The 21,711-nt window shown below is 34.8% G+C and overlaps 1 protein-coding gene across 9 annotated transcripts in view; it reads right to left on the reverse strand.

Moving 5' to 3' along the window:
* UHRF2 (ubiquitin like with PHD and ring finger domains 2) overlaps window positions 1-21,711 on the reverse strand; it is a 97,462-nt gene that overhangs the window by 67,774 nt on the left and 7,977 nt on the right. For all 9 annotated transcript variants that reach the window (XR_012127731.1, XR_012127732.1, XM_037019053.2 and 6 more), the window contains exon 3: window positions 14,393-14,652. Coding sequence is in view for 7 of the 9 variants with exons in the window: in XM_037019053.2 (XP_036874948.1) it covers window positions 14,393-14,652 (260 nt within the window). In the remaining 2 variants the exon portion in view is untranslated. The remainder of the gene's footprint in view (window positions 1-14,392; window positions 14,653-21,711) is intronic.

A 21,711-nucleotide genomic window follows, 5' to 3' on the forward strand; every position in this document is an offset into this window, starting at 1 on the left:
AATTCTCATTTTAGCTTCTTGCTACTATATATCCTTGGGAAAGTTACTAAACCTCTGACCATTGCTCTTGTGTAGTATGTACCTAATGACAACTAACAGTACCTCATGTGATTGTTTTGAGAACTAAAATAAGACTTGTGAAGTACTTAAAACAGTACAAGATGGGGTTAAGTAAATGTCAGCTTTTAGTATTTTGTCATTATAACACAGAAATCATCCTAAAGAAACTTACAGAGTTATGTCTATGACTCTACTCTTCTCCTATTTCAATCCCATTTTTTAATGGTCAAACCTAAATTTAGATGTCTCTAAGTCAACACAGCTGGTGTTGATACACTCATGTTATTTTACATTGGTTTGGTCAGAAAAATAACCAACATTTTCCCAAAGTTATAAAATGAAGAAGTCAAACTAGAACTTTTACAGTTTTTCTAATTCTAAAGCTGTAAATTTATTTTCTGCCTCTATCTTAAGGCCATATAGGATAGAAAATTATTCTTTTTAGATGCAATTCTTTAGTCAGCTGTAATGTGAAATTGTTTTGATATTACCATGTATTTCTGTATACTTAATTCTGCAAAAAAGTATATTTTAATGACAAAAAATTCTCCATTTATTTGCCTCAATTTGTCAAAATTAGATATGAAGAATGGAAATATTTTGGAGAAATTGACCAAAGTTTTTAAATTTATATATATATATAAAATGTTTACCAAAGATAAAGCAAAGTAAGTAATTTCATACATCAGAGCAAGGGAATTTAAGCTATGTTTGCCCTGGAACTAAATTTGTATTTCAGAACAAAATTATAGAAGTATTATGTATATATATTCTATATGCACACAGTAAACCGGGAAAAGTAATGCAAATGAAGTATATTTTTTCTAATTCTAGTGAAAGAGATATTAAGCCAACTGGTACATTAAAAAACATGGAAGGAGCACATAAAACTATTCTTATAAAAATCAAGAACATGCCAAGGGCACAAATATTACTATTCTTCTTTTCCTGGGCATCTTCTATGCATATCTTACCACCACAATTAGTGATACTTGAAAGCTCTACTCTAACCCCTCTCCAGATTCCTATGTCCAACTACATTTCTAGTACAGATGTCTCAGCACCTCAAATTCAAATCTTCCAAGATGGAATTCCCTAATCTACTGACACCCAGTATTCTCTAAAAGAACATTTTCATACTCCCAGAAACTTAGGCATTATCCCTGATTCTTCCTACAATGCCTTTATCCAGTTACTAATCCTCCTTATGCTGTATCTTTAGCATGACTGTATTCCCTTAGTGAAGACCTGCACTTTTTTAAGACTACTGTGAAGGCCCAATACATCTCCCTGTTTTCAGGGTCTCACCATACAATCCATATACTTCTGCCAAAGATTCTAAACACAGATCTACTTAAACTGCTCTGTGAAGTTTGGTAACAATCTGTTCATAGGCTGTGGGGAAACAGGTATTCTCATACACGGACGATGGGAATACAAAGTGGTACTGTCCTCTTATAACAGGGAATTTGGCAATACCCAGCAAAAATGCCTATATTTGCTTTTTGACCCAGGAATTCTACTTGTAGGAATCCATCCCAGACATAAATAACAAAAATCTCCATGAAAATACATATACACAAGGCTATTTATAGCTGGCACTATCTGTAATAGCAGGACTAGAAGTAATCAAATGTTTACAACAGGCAACTGCTTATAATAACATAGTAAATGATCCAGTAGAGTGTTATGATCCTATAAAAAAGGAATATGGTATCTACTTTGGAGTGGTATATATGGGGAGATACTTTAACTCAAAAAAAGCAAGAAGCAGTGTTTATAGTGTGCTACCTTCTACCTAATTAAAGTATGGAAATACAAGCATATATACATACACTTGTGTAGGTACAAATTAATATAGTTACTATAAAAAGAGGTAAATAGGGTAGAAGGAACTAGGATGGACATTGTTTCTCAATGTGCCTTATTTTAGAGATTTACCTATAGAACCATGTAATATTTCACAAAATTATGAAACAAAATTAACAAAAGGTGAGAAATCCCTAAAAATCAAAAGCAAAAATCATATTTTGGTGGCTTAACTACACAAAGAATTATTACAAGTGACTTGAAAATACACTGGATTAATTATACATCCCTAATGGGATTATTTCCTAAGGACATAAAAAGTAAAAAACAAACTTTCCAGTAATCATATTGTTTCTAGTATTAGTACTGCTAGTCTGAAACTACCATATGAGTAAGATACATCAAGTCAACAGTATTATTAGGAACCATAATTTTCAAGGTAAGAGAAAAATAATACAAAGGTTAAAGAGATTAAATTATAATGCTTTAACTCCAAATTTAATTTGAAAATATCAATGTAGACCTATGGTGTACTCAAGTATTTCCTAGTGTGTCCAACAAGAACTAGAAACATGATCAAAACAAGTAGCAGGGAGCAGCCCAGGCTGTGCACTCTAAACACCATCTGACTAAGAAGAACTTAGGTTCCTTGAAGAAATGCCTGAATCCAAACCTGGGCAGAAAACAGAAGAGCTTGTGACATCCTGCTATACCTGAATGCAAAGAAGCCCTCAAAAACCATTACGGCAGGTTCAACTTGAAAGAACCTCCACCAGCCAGAGATGGGACAATTTGGGAACTAGTAAGAATAGAGTTGGATTTTAACACTAGTTTTAGTCTATTACTTCATAATGGTACTTGAAAGTAAAAATCTCATTGGCCAACCTTTGGAGGATGCTAGAAAACTTACTCATTCTGAACACTGACATCAATAGTTTATTCTACCTTTCATATATGACCCAGATGGCTGTTAAATAGTTCTTCATGAAAGAATTATAACTGATAAATGAAAAACTAGAATGAGGTATCATTCTTTTTCTAACACTCGATGAAATAGTAGGTGTAGGTAAGATTAATGGATGCTTAAACCATTAAAAGCTGGAAGAAATTTCATAATGAATGGATCAAGCGGACAACACCCAAATCCTACCACAGTAAGAAAGAGTAGCAGGCATCATGTGCTTCCCAGTGCTATGCAATAGTAAATAAACACTACCTGTCAATCAGTCTAACCAAATAAAAGATTTTGAATCCAATCAAACCTATAGATGGAAGAATAAACTTTCAGGAAACTTATGTTAACAGAGGAATGTGTTAAATACGATTATAGGGATACAGTGAGTTCATAATGTGGGAAAACTGAGTAAACTGTCACTTGTACAAAGAGCAAGGGAAAAAAATAGTAGGGAGAATCTGTAAGTTGAGACTTAATCTGTCAACTAAATGCAGTGGGTAGATCTTGTTTTTGATCCTTATTTGAGCAACCTAAATATATTTTTTTAAAAGGACAATTAAGAAGTCTGAACATTAGTTATTTGATATTAAGGATTTCATGTGGGATTTTTTGTTTTATTTTTTAAAATGTGTTAGGGTCCCCCAAACCATTCCCAGTTTCAGTGATCTCGTAGGGGTACTATAGGAAGCATTCTCACAGGACAGCATATAGTTGTTTTCATGACCATGATTTACTACAGTGAAAGGATACAAAGCAAAATCAGCAAAGGCAAAAGACACATGGAGGGAAGTCCAGTGGAAAGCAGGCATAAGCTCAGAGTCCTCTCCTAGTGGAGTCACTCAATCTGGGCTTATTTCCTCCAGCAAAAAATTACAATAACATTTATGAAATATTATCTACCAGGAATGTTCAAGATTTTTACTGGGGGTGGGTCACATAAGCACTCAATGCCTAGCATACCAAAATTTCAGACTCCCAGAAGCAAGTGTTCAGCATGTATTATATTGTTTGCACAGTTTAGGCACAGTGATTTTTCTTTTTAATCAGGGAATCATGAGAATCCTTCTAAAAGCTAAGTTCCCAAACACCAGCCAAAGGTCAACCACACAGACCTTTTTAAGTACAGCAGTCTCAGGTCTGATGTTGGCTCTTTTCTACACACTTTAAAAAGAATCCTTTTAGCTATTTGTCAGTTGAATGCTGAGAAGACACCAAGATGAAGATGAACCTATGAAAGATAGGGAGAAAGAGTAGGATTAGGTAGCAAAAGCCCTTAATCATGATGCTGGTCTGCCACTTTAAAAGGAGAAGGGTTAGGCAGGAAAAGCATCAGAGTGCAGTTCAACTCAGTACAACCAGTCCACTGGAGTTCTGGTGCACAGACTGTCCACAGGGTTCTACACTGGGCAGAGCCTGCCAGGCCCTAGAACTACCGCCACTCTTCAGTCACCACTAGCAGATGCCAGGAGAGTGTGGTCTTGGCTCAAACACTGTGGCAGCTCTAAAAAGTAGTTACGAGCTAACTGCATTCATTCCCCGTATTAAAAAACCTACCATTAACTCCATTCTGCTACAGTTGTAAAACTCCATGTTCAGCCATTTCAGCTATACCACAGATCTTTAGGGTTTTTTTAGACCTTTTTTTTTTTTTAAAGACCTCTGTCCTACTCTAATCTGGACAGCTTGCTCTGAAGGCCTAAATCTGTCAGGCTAAGATCTCCTTCCATTACTTCCTGTGTTGAATCCTGTTTGCTGAATACCATTGTCTTCCTCTTTCTTGGTTTGCACTCTGAGTGAGATGGGAGTGACTAAAATGCTCTTTCACACAAATCAACCAGTCCTCTTGTTTCAGTTTTATTCCACAAGCCTATCTGGTGCACCCGAGGCCTGGACCTTGCAAAGGTTTTCAATGCCAAGCTACCTGCTTGGTGTTGGCTTCTCATCTTAGGTTTCAGCTTTCTCTGGTCTGCTAAGTTAGGTATCATTTAACCATTAGCTCCTTACCTTCCAAAAGTTTGTTGCTTTCTCTTCTGTGTCTTCTATTTCTATCCCATTTTTTAATCCTTGGGAGTTTATGCATTTATTTTTTTACTATCTTCTAGGAAGTTTTAAGGAGTGAAGACAAACATACATCTTAGTCTTCCATGTTAAAGTCTTTACTCACCTTTAACAGCTTCACTTTTTTCCTGCTCACCATATACCTCCTATCCTCTAGCCATATTAATCTACCTTCAGGTAACCCCATATTTCTTACTTCTTTATCCTTGATATCCTGTTGGTGTCCTTCAGAAATACAGAAATACTTCTATACCTTGTACTCTGAGCTCTAGGTACTCTAAAAGTCAGGTGTGCACATTTCTACCACAGCACTTGCACTGTAAAACAGTAAGTTTTCATTGAGGAATAGGCACCATGTTCATACTTTACTGTGTTTGTAATATACCAGGCCTACAAATATTTGGAAATATACAACCCATTAAATAGGGCAGTCTGCTTTTATTTAACTAAAACTCTTACTCACATATAAAAAGCTTAAACCACTATATTTCAAAAAGACCCCTTAATTCTGCTGTCTCTCGTCTTCCTTGAGGAGCCTTGACCTAGGCAGTTGAATGGTGACACAGAATTCAATGAAGAGATAGTAAGAAAAAGGGCTTTTTAAAGATTATGTTTTTGTTGTTCTTAAAAACAAAAAACCTTTGTTCAGCTCAACTAGTAATTATACCAGTACTCAAAAGAAAGTCTTCTTAAGTATAGGCAGTTCCCAATACAACATTCCCCCATCCCATGAGGTCTAATGTATGGTTGAAGATAACTGCCGCAAATTGTCTAAGCAGCTGGCTTCTTCCAGTAATTGCACTGAGGAGAACTGTGCAGAAAACTGTATGAAACATTTTGGAAGTGTTGGAATCCTGATCAACTTCTAAAACATGGCTCAAGGTATCTTCAAGAGAGATAGGAATGTATCTCTTCACCTTTGCTATGTTGAGGGCTAACATTGTACCTATGGAAGGCTGAACTAGGGTCCTCTTTTCTCTCATACTACATGACCTCCTGTTCTCAGAACCTTAAGTCAAAGTCTTACTCTAATGTAGGTATGTAAGATACATTATTCTTTGCATCCTTTAAAGTTTAAAATCATTTTGGTCTTATTAAGCCTGTGTTTTCAGATAAGCCTTTAATATCTCTAAGCTTAAGTTTTCCCAGTAACATTTTCATTACTCCAAACTCTCTAAATGTCTTTTAGAACTATCCTTAACTATGTAATATTTTAGCAAAACCAATTGTTTTCAATTGACAATCAAAACAATTATGAGTAAATCCCAGGGTATCAAGCTTCAGGGAATATCAACGTAAGCACTATTTTAAAAATACAGATTTATTATAAAAGGAAAACTACATTTTCTTAGTTTTGTAAGAAACCAATAATTTTAGTTGTAAGCTAAAAATTTTATAAGACTCAAAGTGTATTAAGCAAAGCAATATCACAAACCTTCCTGCAAAGCATGGCTTCCTGGGACAGTATGCTTAAATAAGGACACCATTCACCCGAAGGCACATTCTAGTTTAGCAAATCTTTAATGTCATACCAAATGCAAAAAGAAGGCATTTACTCTAATAACATTATTAAGTTTCATACCTTAAATGTAAATCTTACTCACAATTAATAACTTACTTGAAACTGTTTATGGTAGGACTTCACATATTACATGAAAGAAATCTTTTTTGTAGAACATTAACATTGGTGGATAACTCTTGATAGTGAAAAAATGTAATCATGTTAAATACCTATGCCAAAGATAAGTCTGTATTATTGAAGAGTACCTATCAAAATAACCGGATTTTATTAATGAGAAGCAGAAAGTTTGATCCTATTATTGGGTACTTTTCAAGGTTATCAGAAAAAAAAGTAGGTATTTACAGATCAGGAAACTGAAGCTGAAAGAATTCAAACAAAACAAAACAAAAAACTTACCAATAAATGAAAACTTATCATTCAAACCAAATCCTGATTTGAATGCCTTACCTGTTTTAGTCTACTAAGAGAACCACTGCTCTGTATCTATAACAGCCCCCTGGGGAACCTCTTTGAAAAGCAAATTCCTGCGCCCTACCTCAAGCCCACCCAATGCAAGGAGTGGGGTGGGGTTTGGTGTGCATCAGGAATCTGTATTTTGAACACCTTTCTTCTCGGTAAATTTGCAATGTTGCTGACCACTTTTTTGAGAAAAACTAGTGTAAAGGGATGATGTATAAATCTGAAAAGCCTGAAATCCACTAGTAACTGTAAAATCTTTTTTCTAAGCACTAAGTGATCTGAGAACAAGTAGAAGAGCAATGAAAGGTCACATACCTAACTGCTTTCACCCTCCTTTTGATTATCATTCATTCAGAGGGCTGTTAAGTCATAGAAAGTTAGAGGAAATATTATAAGTCTTTGATAAATATGCTAGTTATCAACCAAGAAGCAATGGGGCAGACTACTCACTGCACCAAGTTCTGAAACTAAACTTCTCAATCCAATTCCCTAAACTCAAGATCAATATGACACTGACATGACTAAAGAAAAATCTATTCCTTTTCACCCGTCAAAATCCAGAAATCACTATTCTGACTCTGCTCAAAACATTCTTGGGATTCCTTTAGAAATAGATCACTCCATCAACACACTCAAGAAAGTCAATTTTGTTACATTATAGGAAACTACTTTCATCTAAAAATACCATTTGATTTTATTCAAAATTGGCTCACTAACTTCTATTTACAGTAGCCATAATTAAGGCTACTCAAAAGCATGTACCACAGACTGAGAATAGCTTAGAAAATCTTAAAGAATTCTGGAAGCAATGACAACATTATCCTAAGGCATTTGCCAAATGAGCTTTTAATTACCTTCTAGCCTAGCATAAATTACCTTCCAAGCCCTAAATAATACTATGACAGTTCCATTTGATCTCAGTCCCCATGGTAAAGCCTTGACACTGTGTTAAAAGTAGTTTAACCTATTTGGTTTAAAAATCCTTTTAATATTAATGAGCTATGGAGTCTCCCCTGCAGAAAAAGGCACATGGATATTTATGGACAGGTAAAGAACCTTTGGTGTAACATATCTGTTCTGCAAAAATATAACTGGAGAGATTGACAAAAATTTCAAATTATGTTAACAACCCAATATTTCATATATATGTTTTGTAAAATTTTATAAGTATGCCTCTCTCAAAATGAGAGTTAATATGGTAAAGCAGTCTCTAAGAATGTACTTTTCTGCATTCAGAGCTATGACTCACTAGCATCCAACATTAGGCAAGTTACTTAACCTCTCTGAATCTGTTTGTTATTTCCACTTTACAAAGTATCTACACTACATTGCGTGTTTATGAGGATTACATGAAATAATCCAGGTAAAGTACTTGTATAGTGCCTGGCACATGTTATTTTAACAAGAGAACTGTTAGATTAAGCTACTATACTTTGAAAGGGTACTTTGGAATAATTCACTATAATATCAAAACAAAATATCTGTTTCTGAGATAAACTGACATTTCTATTTTAAATGTGAACATTATACAGCATGGAAGATCACAGTAATACTCATGTCATTATGCCAATATGTACTCATCTTTAAAGATTTCAACTCTGCCTAGCTTTGGACATTAATTATGCATTCTGAAGATATAAAAAAGAAATAAAATAACTTTCATAAGCATATTCCTTCTTTACATATGTACTTTCTTATTCAAACCACTAGGCGTTTCCTAGCCTACTTTTCTCTTTATGAAAAAAATTACCTAAAATTTATAAATCAAGATCTTTTAAAATTAGGCCATTACATTTAATAAAGCAATTAAAGAAAGCAAACCACCAAGAAGAACAGTATTCTCAAAATCACCATTTTAACTGGCCTATAACTAACTAAAGGGACATACTGAATCCTTAAGAAGCAAGAAGGTATCAGGGAAGATGATCAGATCTCATTCAACCCTATGTTAAATTTAGAAAGCTTGTCTTAGAAGGACTGACTGGTATATACTTAAGAGCCTAAATAAATAAGAAAACCAGGACTGGATCTCAGAACAAATATTCGACTATTACAGAGTATTTCCCCTCACTCAGTAATTTACCAATACATCATAATAGGTAAATTCCCCATAAACACATTATGGGCATTGCTTTCTATGCAAAGTTAGTTCAGATAAAGACTGCACAGTGGAAAATGGTCCCTCATTTAAAATCATTCAATCACTTAGCTTGAATGAAATACGATTTCTTTTAGAAAAAGACTTTAAACTCCAATAATTTTGTCTATATGGAAAATGGAAAACAAGCCATAAGCACCTAGACATGTCCTAAAATACAGATGAACATGCAGATTCCTCAGGTATTACATATCATCTGTTATAAAATACAGCTAACTCTATTTTATTTAACTGTCATATTAACCCCTTTCCCTCCATATTGCTCTTTAGCAGCAAGGTCCTGACAGTAACTGATATCAACTGATAGAACCACTATCAATGAGTGGTTCTCAAACTTGAGTGTGCAGCAGAATTACCACCCCAAGGACTTACAAAAACACACACTGCTGGGCCACCCCCAGAGATCAATTCATTACATCGGGAATGAATCTAAGAAATTTCATTTCTAGTAAGTGATGCTAAGGCTCCTGGCCAAGGACTGCACTTTGAGAATCATTTGTCTGTGGGAGTGGTTCCAACCGTAACTGCATATTAGAACACAAGAGAACTTTTGAAAAAACACCAGTCTGGAGGTCTCTCATATCAACAGTACCAGAAGTTCTAAGGGTAGATCCTAGGCACTGATATTTTTAAAAGCTTCCTAGACAACTAATGCTGTAGCCAGGGTTAAGGACCACTAGTCTAGTTAATTGAAATGCATCTAAACTACATCCACAGAGAACAAATGTTTCTTCATATAAAAGCAGGTAAGGATTTTAGCCTGCATCTTCTGATAAAAAACCCAATTAGGAGTAAAGATTAAATTCAGTATTGGGGCCTCAGTTGCTTACATAACTAGGGTTTAACTCAACGGAAGTATGTGGCTTTGTACTGTCTGCTTTAAACCCCAGGCAAAACCTAAAGCAAATCTTTAAGTCATACAAAATGGCTGACCTTTGAAGGCAATGGAAGCATAGGCTACGTACCAATATTGCAGACTGGTTAACTCTTAGGCTCTTGATTCAGGCCATTTAACAGATGTGACCTATGCTAAGTTACGTAATTAAGCCTTGGTCTCTTCATATGGGTATTAATAATACTAACATTACAATTATGCTAAAGATTACATGAGCATCCGTTGTAAGATGTTAGCTCAGTCTGGTACGCATGGTTTAATGTGATCTCAATCATTATAAGTTATGCCATAGATATTCTAACTTACCAGAAACCCTAAGGAAATGACTGTCCTTTTTCAAGTCTATTTCTTCACCTCCAGTCAACATCATTGCTTTTAATCACAAGAGCTTCAGGGTCTCTACTCTTACAAGACCAGTTTCAGCTTTGTGAATTTAGATGTTCAGTGCCCTTAAAATTGTTAAACTTTAGTATCTTAACAACAGGGAGGCTAATTTATTGGGATAAACTCACACTTCTAGAAATCTAGGGAAGAATACAGTTGACAAGCTTACTGGGAAATATGGGAGAATTTGATGTTCTTTTTTTAATTGACCACTTAATCACTGCATGATTTATAACTGCCTGTATTACCCTGACATCTGCTCACTTCGAAATCCTCTTCCTTTTTCTTTCTGTCCAAAATACTACTAAAAATAAAAGTTTCATTCAGGCATAGTCTCTCCCCAGTAATCACCATTTTGGAAGAAAAAAGGTAGCTCTCCTCACAGCCAAGTTGTGTATGCCTGCTGACAGGGTGCTTTAAAAAATCTTAAGGATCTCAGAATCCCTTGGAATCAAAATCTCGAGCCTAAATCTAATATTCCAAACTGCCAACTCTTTCTTCCGAAGTACTTACTAGGTTAGTTGAGTTCTAAAAATATGAGGCTCTTGCTAAGACAAGAGTGACGACAGAAGAGTGGTAGAGAATAGCGGTCAGGAAAAACCCCCAAAATACCTACTTTATATCAGTTACACTTTGATGGTAACTCCATGTCTGCTTTACATTATTTGCAGCAAGATGTGAATCATGAAGTTGACAAGACTAATCTAGGCCTTATGACTGACAAGCTACAAAATCTTCACAAGAAACTCTTAACAATTCAGTCTATGTTCATTAAGGAATCTACAGAAAACAGACCTTTAAAAACAACAAAACTCTTAAACCTTAAAACATTTTAGATAGGCCTCTTAACATAACCTGCTTTTTATGAACTTACAATGTTTGTATCTATAATTTTGAAAGGAAAAGTGGAAAAGATTAGGAAACCTGTGGTTTTATTTCTACTTTAAAACGATGTCTATTACTAGATTTTGTCTGGCTTTTTTTCATTTGCTTTTTGAAACCCTTCTACCTAATAAGTAACATTATAAATCTCTAAGACCTATCATTCCTCATAGATTAAAAATTGTTTTTAACTATGCTCTGACTGGAATATGGATTAAATATGCAAGAATATGCCTGTTTATCTTGTTCTGAGCCAGCAAATATTTTAGTGAAGTTAATTTCAAAGATGGAGTTCATCTGGTCTAGTAATATAGTAGATCTGTAGTTGACTATAAAAGTTAAACAGTGCCATTTTAAACTGACCAAAGCTGGCAGATCCCAAAATAACTCCTGAGGCAGTTCCCTGGTCTCGTGCACAATACCTCCTAGCCTTGGCTAAGTAACAGCTTGTTCAAATTGCACTGCTGCTCTCAATGTATGGATATATGATTAAGCAGATTATTTTCAACTTACTCTAGAGGGGGAAAATGAAGTTGGTCCATTGAGGGAATGATAGTACTTAATCAGTATCATAAATTGAATGGATTGATATCCTGTGAGTACTTAAAGCCTATTTAGTAAGTTTAAGTACAAACACCATGTGAGAAATACTACCTTGGAAGTATTTAGAGGAAAGAATCTCTAATTCTCCCTGTCTAAGGTTTAAGATAGTTAATGCTTATTTACTTGCTACTTCTCAGGGCAGACTATTCTTTACTCTTAGAGATATGTGACTTGGAGGAAGTTGATTATCCTGAAACTTACCTCCTATGTTGTACAGAACAGAACTTCCTTCTAGACAGAGCTTTTAAAACAGCTACCACATTCCAAGTCTTTTTAAGCTAAATACTTAGTTCTTTCAGCTACTTTTCACAATGGTTTTAGATTTTTACATTTTGGGTTCTACTCTGAAGATGTACCAGATCCAGCTGATACTGTTCTTAAGACATGGGAGATGGAAAACAATATTCCGAACAGGAATAACCAGCCTATTACAATAGTAGCATCACTGAGCTTGTTCTAGATACCTTACTTCTAATAAAACATCCTTACTTTGATTGTGGGCCAATCTACTGACTTACTCAGAGCTTACTTAATAATAATCTGTTAATACTACCAAGTCATATACTCCAAAAGCTCTCTTAAATGCATCCTCTATCCAAGGAAGTAAGAACTGGTTTAATAACTTATTGAAATCAACATGTACTTGACTATAGCTTTAACTTTTCTAATAACCATGAAGAGTGAAACTTTAAAAACACTGGTTATCATAATCATGTTGGGTCAAGAATCTTTCAAAGTACTTATACCAGCCTTTTGTTATTTGGTACTCTTATCCAGAATTTCATGTTTTACCTTTTTTTTTTTTTTGGTATCATTAATGCACAATTACATGAGCAACACTGTGGTTACTAGATTTCTCCCATTATCAACTCCCCACCACATATCCCATTACAGTCACTGTCATCTACTTTATCTTATATTTAATTTTATAGTTTTATTCTCTTTTAAAGATGTGACATTTACCTACTGCTAAGCTTCTTTTAGCTTTTCTCAAAGTTCAGCTATCAAATCTTTAAGTTGCCAATACTGAAACATTTAATTCCATCATATAAAATTACTTAGGAAGAGAAATCTTAGTCTTCTCATGCATGTTGGATTTAGACCCCCTTTTACTAACATTCATTCTAATCATGATGAATTTCTCCTTCATTAAAAAAAGTCAATCACAAGTTAAAGAAACTGTGATTTGTGCTTTAACATTACACCAAGCCCAGGCCTATCCTTAGAAAGTCTTAGTCAAAGACTAAGAACCCTTAAACTGTAAAAATCTAGTAAGCCTTAGTTCACTTCATGTTTAAAGCTTCTTACTCTATTTCTATGCCACACTAGCCATTCTGCATAGTATTTTTTATCAAATAATTCCTTTACTGGCCAGAATCAGGTCCCATGTAGCAGTTTTCCTAGTTATTTCCTCTATTCTCCAAGAAATAAAACTCCAAGCAAATCAAGAACTCTGTTTGTTTATAGCAAATATACAGAAAGCTAAGACTTACCTACTATAGTATCTTTTCTCTTTGCTATGGCATTCTTAAACTCAGAGACTGATTACCAACACATCAACTCCAATCCCCTTCTATCCCAGTCTTAATTTACCAATATTGCTAGTTCTGGCCAATTCCAGATCTCAATACTCATGCTATTTGTTGGTTCTATTACCATCTACTATGGTAAATAACAGTATGTGTCTCGTTTGAAGTAAGCCATGTTGGCAAGTTAGCTACAATCATAAGGAATATCAGAAAAGATTAAAGGGATCTACTTTTGACCCCTTTCCAGGTATCATGGAAATCTGAGCTGACACCAAGTCTTTTATATGATTTTGTGATAGGAAAACTCAAAACTAGTTTAGGATCTTTCAACCCTCATAAAAATTTGGTAGCATAACATTTTTCATACATATTAAGAGTAGTACTTGAGTGATGACTAAGTTCATTTAGTGTGTTGAATAAATACTAGTCCCAATAGTAACTCTGTACTAGAATTTTGTTAATAGGTAAAGAAAATGATAATATGGTCTAAGAGTCTAGGCTCTCAAGGGAAGTTCTTAATATTGTTTTCATGCGAACATTTAAAAACATTTCATTGAGGAAGGAGCACTGGGACAATTGCTGGGTAAGGGTTTTTTTTGGCAGTGGGTGGGGGTGATAAAAATTTCTAAAATTAGTCTGTGGTAATGCACAATCCTGTGAATACACCAGAACAATGAACTGCACCCTTTAAATGGGTAAATTTGTGTATGTTAATTATTTCAATAAGTTATTAAAAAGAATATTCCAACCTCCTTCTAATGGCTATTATATACTTTGTAAAATATTAAAATACATATCAAAAAGCCTAATATAAAAGAAAAGACAAAGAATAACCCTTACATACTAAATTAAACCAGGTATTAGCATGCCCCAAACAAACCACTTAGGAGCCAGAGATGACTGAGCACTAAGGAGACCTTATTATGTTACAACCACTAAACAAACAAACAGTAATAGACTGAACATGACCCCTAAATGATTTCTTTAGAAAGACTTATTTGAAAACAATCTTGAAATGGAAGGCTTTGCCTCTATAAACAAAAACATGAATGAAGTCCTCAATAGCATGAGCACTTACTCATCATACTCGATATGATAAATAATGTCTTCATCAGCAGCAACAGAGTCTGAATTAGATGTAGAGGGTACACTGTCCAATTTATTTGTGTTCTCTTTGGAATTATGATTTATATTTCCATTAGTCCTTTTACTAGAACTGCCATTCTTCAGTGGAGTTTTGCCACGTGACTGTCCATCAGAAGCTCTAGTAACACTATGTATACGTGCTTCAAACCAAGCACCAAGGCCGACATCTCTGGCATCCACCAGTTCATTTACCTAAAAAGAGTTTAAAGTTAGTTAATGAAGCTTAATTTCATCTACAGCTTCAGAAACCTTAATAAAATTTAAATTACTCTGACGGTTATTACATTTAATAATATTGGTAGCTACTCATATTTAAAGTTATTTCAATGTTTAGATCAAAACTATTCTTTTTGGATTATACTGTCAAATCTGTTATTTACAAATAAAGTTACTTTCCTCCCAGTTCCCTTCAGTGAAATAGCTGTATTCTTCAACTATTCCTTACCCATGTCTATGTTAGACTTTTTAAAACTGTAATCATGTACCCAACAGTTATACTGACAAGTACTCAATAAGAATGTCCCTAATGAAAAGCCAGGAGTTCAACATAGTATGACTGTGTTTTATTTAATTTGCTCCATTAATTTCTTCAGAATCCTTAAGATAGATTACACAGTCCAACCAGAAACCAGTGTAGTATTAAACAGAAAATAAACCTTAAAAATGAGGGAATTACACACATATACATAGGGAATAATCTAGTGAATCCATCTATACAAAATGGGGCAAGTTCCACTACCATTACTCACTAGTAAATGCATTACCTAGTACCTCAAAAAGCAAAAATAGAAAAGAACAAAGCTATAAGATGCAAAATGGATGTAGTCAAGTCTAGTGTGTGATACAGAATTAAACCATGCAATCTATAAAAAGGAAAACAGTATTAGAAAACAGGTATACAAGACAAGTTGAGAGGTACAATGAAGAAAAATTGGGGGGAAAATCCTCTCCTAAAAAATTTGAGTAAATTGGTCTAAAGGTCAAGGCTCTTTAAGGATCAATAACAGATCCTTCAGTTTTTTTAAGAGCCCTTAAAAACAAAAAAATGAAGTGACATCACTAGTACATAATCACTACCCAATCAAGCTAGCTTAGCTCTTCCTGAGGGGAAACACTTAAAGTATCCAACAGAATTCTGACAGATGGTATCGCTTGGAGAAGTATGTAATACAAGTTAAATATCCAAAAGCCACATATTACGCAAGGCTCCTTTACTTAGGTTTGTCTAACTCTAACAACCTTAATTAATAATTCCTATTTTACAAGGTAACGAACAAAGACTCTGACAAATTAACTTGAAACAAGTAAAAGCTAATGAAATGTAAAGCTAATTTGAAGACATCTTGACCTTGAAGCTTATCACTTGCCACTGTATCATGAAACTTAATGACAAGTCTTCAAAGTAGGAACTTTAAAAGTTACATGATGAACTAGAAATAAGGTATTAAAATATAAAAAGGTTTCAAACCATCCAGCTAACACAGAAGGTACTAGTACAGAAAAAACAAAAATGATTATCTATCATTACCAGAGTAAGTACAGTATTTGACCAAAGGCACTGTATGAAACAGCTTGAAAGACGTAAGGTTCAATGTAACACAGAACTGAAGAGTTTACCAGAAAAAAACAAAGGGGGAACCAGGCTAGACTGGGATGAGAGATGAGAGATGAGGCACAGTATACACTGCACAAAGTAATTCATGTTAAATGGACACGGGCTCTTCTGCAACAGTCATTGAAAAGTTTAAAGACATTTAGTTTCTAACAGGCCACTCTAAGTAAAACAAAAAATAGCCAATGTTAAGGCCTACCATATTTAGACTATATGGGAGAATAAACTGAGACTACTCTTTCACAGCAAATCAAAATGTTAGGTGGTTTCATATAGCAATATAATTATTATTCTAGGAGACTGGGCCTATAGTTGACACTAAATCAGCAAAAATACATTCAGCAATATAAACATTATGGAATAATAAGAGATACTGAATTTGCAAATATAAAAAACAAGCAGGCAGATCTAGTATCTGTATACCTCGACATCTGTCAATACAATTAGAGTTAACAAACAAGTCAATTTAAAAACACTGTCACTGCTTCGTATCACATGTAAGAGAAAACTTATTAGCTCACAAAGGTAGGACGCTCACAAAGGTAGGACGCTCACAAAGGTAGGACGTTGAGTAGAGTAACCCTGTGTTTGTAACTAGAAATAAAACTACTGTTTTTTATAATTAGCCAGAAGAGTGCAGCAAAACTATAAATTCTATTTGTTATGATTAACCACTCATGATACTGCATATAAACTGAGTGAAAAAGAATGCTTTTAAATTGAAAAGTAAAGTTTCTGCACATTATATAGATACATAAAGTCAGGCCAAATCTGAATGGGTCAAACTGCATGTAAGAGGTTAAAGGTCTTTTGTGAAACCTTTTTCACATGGTTCACAGGGTTTTGAATGTGGTTAAGAGGATTATGTAACTTGTATGATTAACATAACAATAGAGGATACTGCCATAGTAACTTCCTTAGCAATCCAGTTGAAATTAAGAACTGAAAATCATGTCCAAACCCATAAAATGCACACCACCAAGTAACTACAGACTTTGAATGATGCTGTGTAAATGAAAGAAGTATACTGATTCTAACAAATGCACTACTCTGGTGGAAGATGTTGATGAGAAAGGTTATGCATGTATGTGGTGGGGCAGGGGGCAGGGTACATAGGAAACCTCTGTACCTTCCATTCAATTCTCCATGAACCTAGAACTGCTCTGTGAAGTCCAATCTATTAAAAAGTAAAAATAAAGGGAAGAGTGAAACAGTAATTAGCCAGAAGACTGTAGCAAAAAGCAGGAAGGACAGAATATGGAACAAGAGGAAGACAGAATATACATGTGTTGGAAGACAGCCAAACGTATGTGTGGGTTGGAGGATGGTCTCAATTGCACCTGCAGGATTTTAATTTATGGAGGTGACTGAGTGACAATAAGGAGAGGTTTATGCCATAGAAAAGATTACTTACATTTTCCAAGAGAAGGAGGCATTCCATACAGGGTCATAACGGGGAAGTACCAAGTTTGGTCAGAAAACAAGGAACAAGGGAAAAACACTGCCCAAAAACTTCACTATGTTTTTCCATAAAAAAGGCAAAGCAGGGCAGGGAAAAGAGCTTAGCACTAGCTAGTCTGAATAACACTGGCAGGCTCTAGGATGATCTCTACTTATCTGGTACCTGACCTTGGGAAATATTGTTTGAGTTAGATAAAGGAGGTGGCTGGGTTGTGGATTCCAGCTGGTTTGTGTAAGAAAGACATGCTCACTGACAAGTTGTTTACTGTCTCTTCCTACCTGGCCCTGAAAAATGTAGTCTATCTTCACCAAGCAACTGCCCCCACCTCAAAGATGTCAAAACTTAATAAAAGATGGAGAAAAACAAAAACAATTAATGAGGTAGGAGTGTTTAGAGCTGAAAGCCATAAAGTGGAACAAACAAAATACCCCAATCACATAAATCTAAGCTTGAGGGCTGGTTTATTCATATAAAAAATATAGGTATATTTAAAGAAGAGTCTTCCATGTCCATATATTTGATATTTTTAAAAATCCAGAAATATGGAAAGCAAGGAGAAATCATTAATACCAATAGCAAATAATTGAGGATTTTACTATTTGCTGAATATACTTCTAAGCACTTTATATGTAGAAAACACCAGCTCTGCAGATAAACCTAGGTTTAAGTCCTTGTCTATGACCTACTAATTGTAACCTTGAGTGAGTTACTTAACCTGTCTTAGCCTCAGGTTCTCTGTTAAAGGTTAAAGAACTTGTTGAAGGGTAATAATAGGATAATGTTAATAAAAAGCAAATAAGTGATTACTACAGAAGTTTGGTTTGTAGTTACAACTAGGGAAGGAGTTATAATCAAGAGGGAGTACATGGAAGTTCCTGGGGCACTGCTATTCTATTTCTTAATTTGGGTGGTGTTTATGGATGTCAACCTCCTAAAATTAAGCTATTTTTTTGTATTGTCTATTACACTTAATAATCAAAAAGATTAAATATAAAGCACAGTTGCACCACAAAGACAGGAAATGCTAAAATATCTGTGATTTTTACCTAGTAGTTACTGATAATTTTCCTATTTCCTACAATGAGCATAAAACATGTGAAAAGTTTAACAGCGCCACATACTTAGCTAAACCCTGTATGCTTACTATCATCATTCCAATATTTAGGTCAGAATGACAGTCCTTTGAACAGTATGATCTTAGGTGAGTCACATAAAGCTTCCACATCCAAAAACCCAAATTAAAATAAACTTAGTTATCAAAAGTCCTCATTTCAGAATAACTTCCTGGAGTCAGTGTGATTCAAATAGCTGGACCAGCCTCCACCCAAACTTCCACATGCTCTCCAAATGTGACAGTGATAGCTAGTTTCCACAACACATGAAGCTGACCAAATGCTGCTCAAAGTTATCGAAGAGGGTAATGATGAGTAACAAACTTCAGATTATAAAATTTAGGCAAGAAGGAAGAAAAGCCCCCAAATTTGTGAGCTCACCCACAAAGCAATATTAATTACAGAAAGCCCTATGTACTTCTATAAAAGGAAAACGTTTGCGAGCAAAAGCAACATAGGTTAAGAATTCAAGATAAGGGCAAAAACAAACAAAAATATCTCCCAATATATAAGCAATCTAGAATTTAATGAAATTTAGATAGATTTATATTCAGATATTTGCTTGAAGGAAAACAGATAAAATTCAAAGAAAATTACAAACAAATCAATTCAAAAGTAGCTCCTAAGCATTTTTAGGTTAGCCCAAAAGAGTATCCAATAAATTCCATAAAGGCAGGGGGCAAGCAATATAATTTGTTTACCCTTCTCTGTCTCTAATACCTAGTATAAATATGTACTAGATATTCAAGTAGCCAATGGATGGTTAGCCAAAAATATAGTATATATGTAAAATATATATATATAAGGTTACCAATCAAAATTTCAAATTCCTAGGACAATTACTGAGCTTCACCAAAAGCAAATCTTGTTTGCCTCTTCAACTAACAACTAAGGTTAAATGCAGCTTGAACATACTCCTTTAAACAGCAGACTTTTGAGAGTTCAAGTGCCAGGTCCCAAGTGTGCTTCTAAATGAGGACAGGGAGACGATGTAAAACTTACTTGCCAAGTTTGTACAACTCCAAAGTGGCTGAATTAGAATTTGAAACCAAGCTGATGACAAAGCCAAAGTCCTTAACAACATCTATGCTATATATTAATATGAAACATAAAAGCTATTTTAAGGAAGTTGGGCACTATAAGTAGTTGATAGCCAAAGGACTAAACTGAAAACAAAAAGCAAAGATCTAAGAGAAGTAGCTTCTCATGATGCTCCTCTGAAATAGATTGGGGGGCAGGGCCATGGAAAGTTATTAAGTATACTAAAAAGAATTTAAATTAACCAGAACTGCTTCATCTTGATTAATCTCAAATCTGCAGATATATAAACTGGCCCCCCTATGAAAACAAATCCATACCTTCACTGACCTAAACAAATCAGGTCAAAAGTAGTAGCTTCTAAATTGCAGATCTTAAAAGAAGCTTAAAAAGTAATGTTGAGTTTTATATAGCTGCAGATGGTTAAAGAATGCTTTATCAAAACCCAAACAAACAATATCCTCCCACTCCCACAATAATAGGAGTATACAGAATGGACACAGAGAAAATAAAATATCCCTGTTGTAAATAAATGACAAACTGAAAAATAAGGGAGAAGAGACAAGTCTCCCATGTAGAAGAATTCCCAGTAATTTTTGTAGATACATCTGCCCTCAAGGAAGTAGCGTGTATAACTCCCCACTCCTTAGGTATGGGATGCATTAGGTGACTTCATCTCAAAGAATACAGAATGGAAAGGTGGAGGAGGGAACAGTAACTTCATTGTGAAGAAACCTAACAAAAATAGCTCAGCTAGGTGATTAAAATTCCTATCAACAGTGTTAAGTTACTACTGACATAAAACCTAGGTTATAATCAGTAAACAGAATGCTGATAATATGTGCCCTAGATATGGTAATGTGTTAAAAATGGCACTTCACCTCTGTGGTCTTCCGCCCCAAAACACATAAATCCAGTCTCATGAGGTAAACAGACAACTCCTAATAGGAGGACACTTGATACATCAACACCTGACCAGTACTCAAAACTGTCAAGGTCATCAAAAACAAAGTCTGAGAAACAGTCACAGCCAGGAGGACCCTAAGGAGACACAACTATGTAGTATAACACTAACATAAATGTAATGTGATATTTACTGTAGATGGAATTCTGGGGCAAGACATTACATAAAAGCTAAGGATATATGGTTCATTAATTACAACAAATGTACCATACTAATAGGTCAATAGGGCAAACTGGGTGTGGGATATATGGAAACTCTGTAGTATCTTCCCAGTTATGCTGTTATCTTAGTCTAACAGTTTTAGATTTACAAGTTTATTTAAAAAGTAACAATGTGAAAAATATCAACATAGAAAGTATTGGTAACTGAAAGAGGGATGAAAACAATGGGCGATGATGGAGACAATAATGGCAAATGGAATTTCATTGTTAACAATTCTGTCTGAACTGTGACTATTACACAAAGCACCGTTTTAATTTATCTGTTTTGGCCCTATCATGGAAGTTTATTCCCAGACTTTGTTTTGTTGTTGCAATTTTTGTTTCTTTTATTAAATGGTGGTAGCAAGAAAAGTAGGGGTATTTAAAAAGCCACCTTACTGATTGCTCATAATGCTCTAATATATCTTCTCAGCTTTTCCAGTTATCAGTAAGTAATAACTTTGCCTTCTCCAGTATTTAGATTTTGTTGTTCTCTTGCTTATCTGTGGTATCCTAGCACTTCTAGAAAGATGTTAAATAACAGTAGCATTAACTGGCTTCCTTGTCTGGCTCCTATCTTTAATGGGAATTGCTTCTGGCTTCCCCCCATTATTAACCATGATGCTCGGTGAGGTTTAAACTATTCATCTATTCCATCTGTTCCTCTTACTAAGGATTACAAACATAAAAACAAATGGACTCAAATTTTTAAATACAGAAAACATTTTAGATTGGATCATTTGTTTTCTTTGGTTTATTAACATAAATTATTATATTGGGGGTTGAGCAAAAGGGATAAAGACGGTCAACTGTATGTATGGTGATGGATAGTAACTACACTTGTGGTGATCACTTTGTGATGC

This window comes from Manis javanica, chromosome 2 (genome assembly GCF_040802235.1).
Source record: "Manis javanica isolate MJ-LG chromosome 2, MJ_LKY, whole genome shotgun sequence".
NCBI lineage: Eukaryota > Metazoa > Chordata > Mammalia > Pholidota > Manidae > Manis > Manis javanica.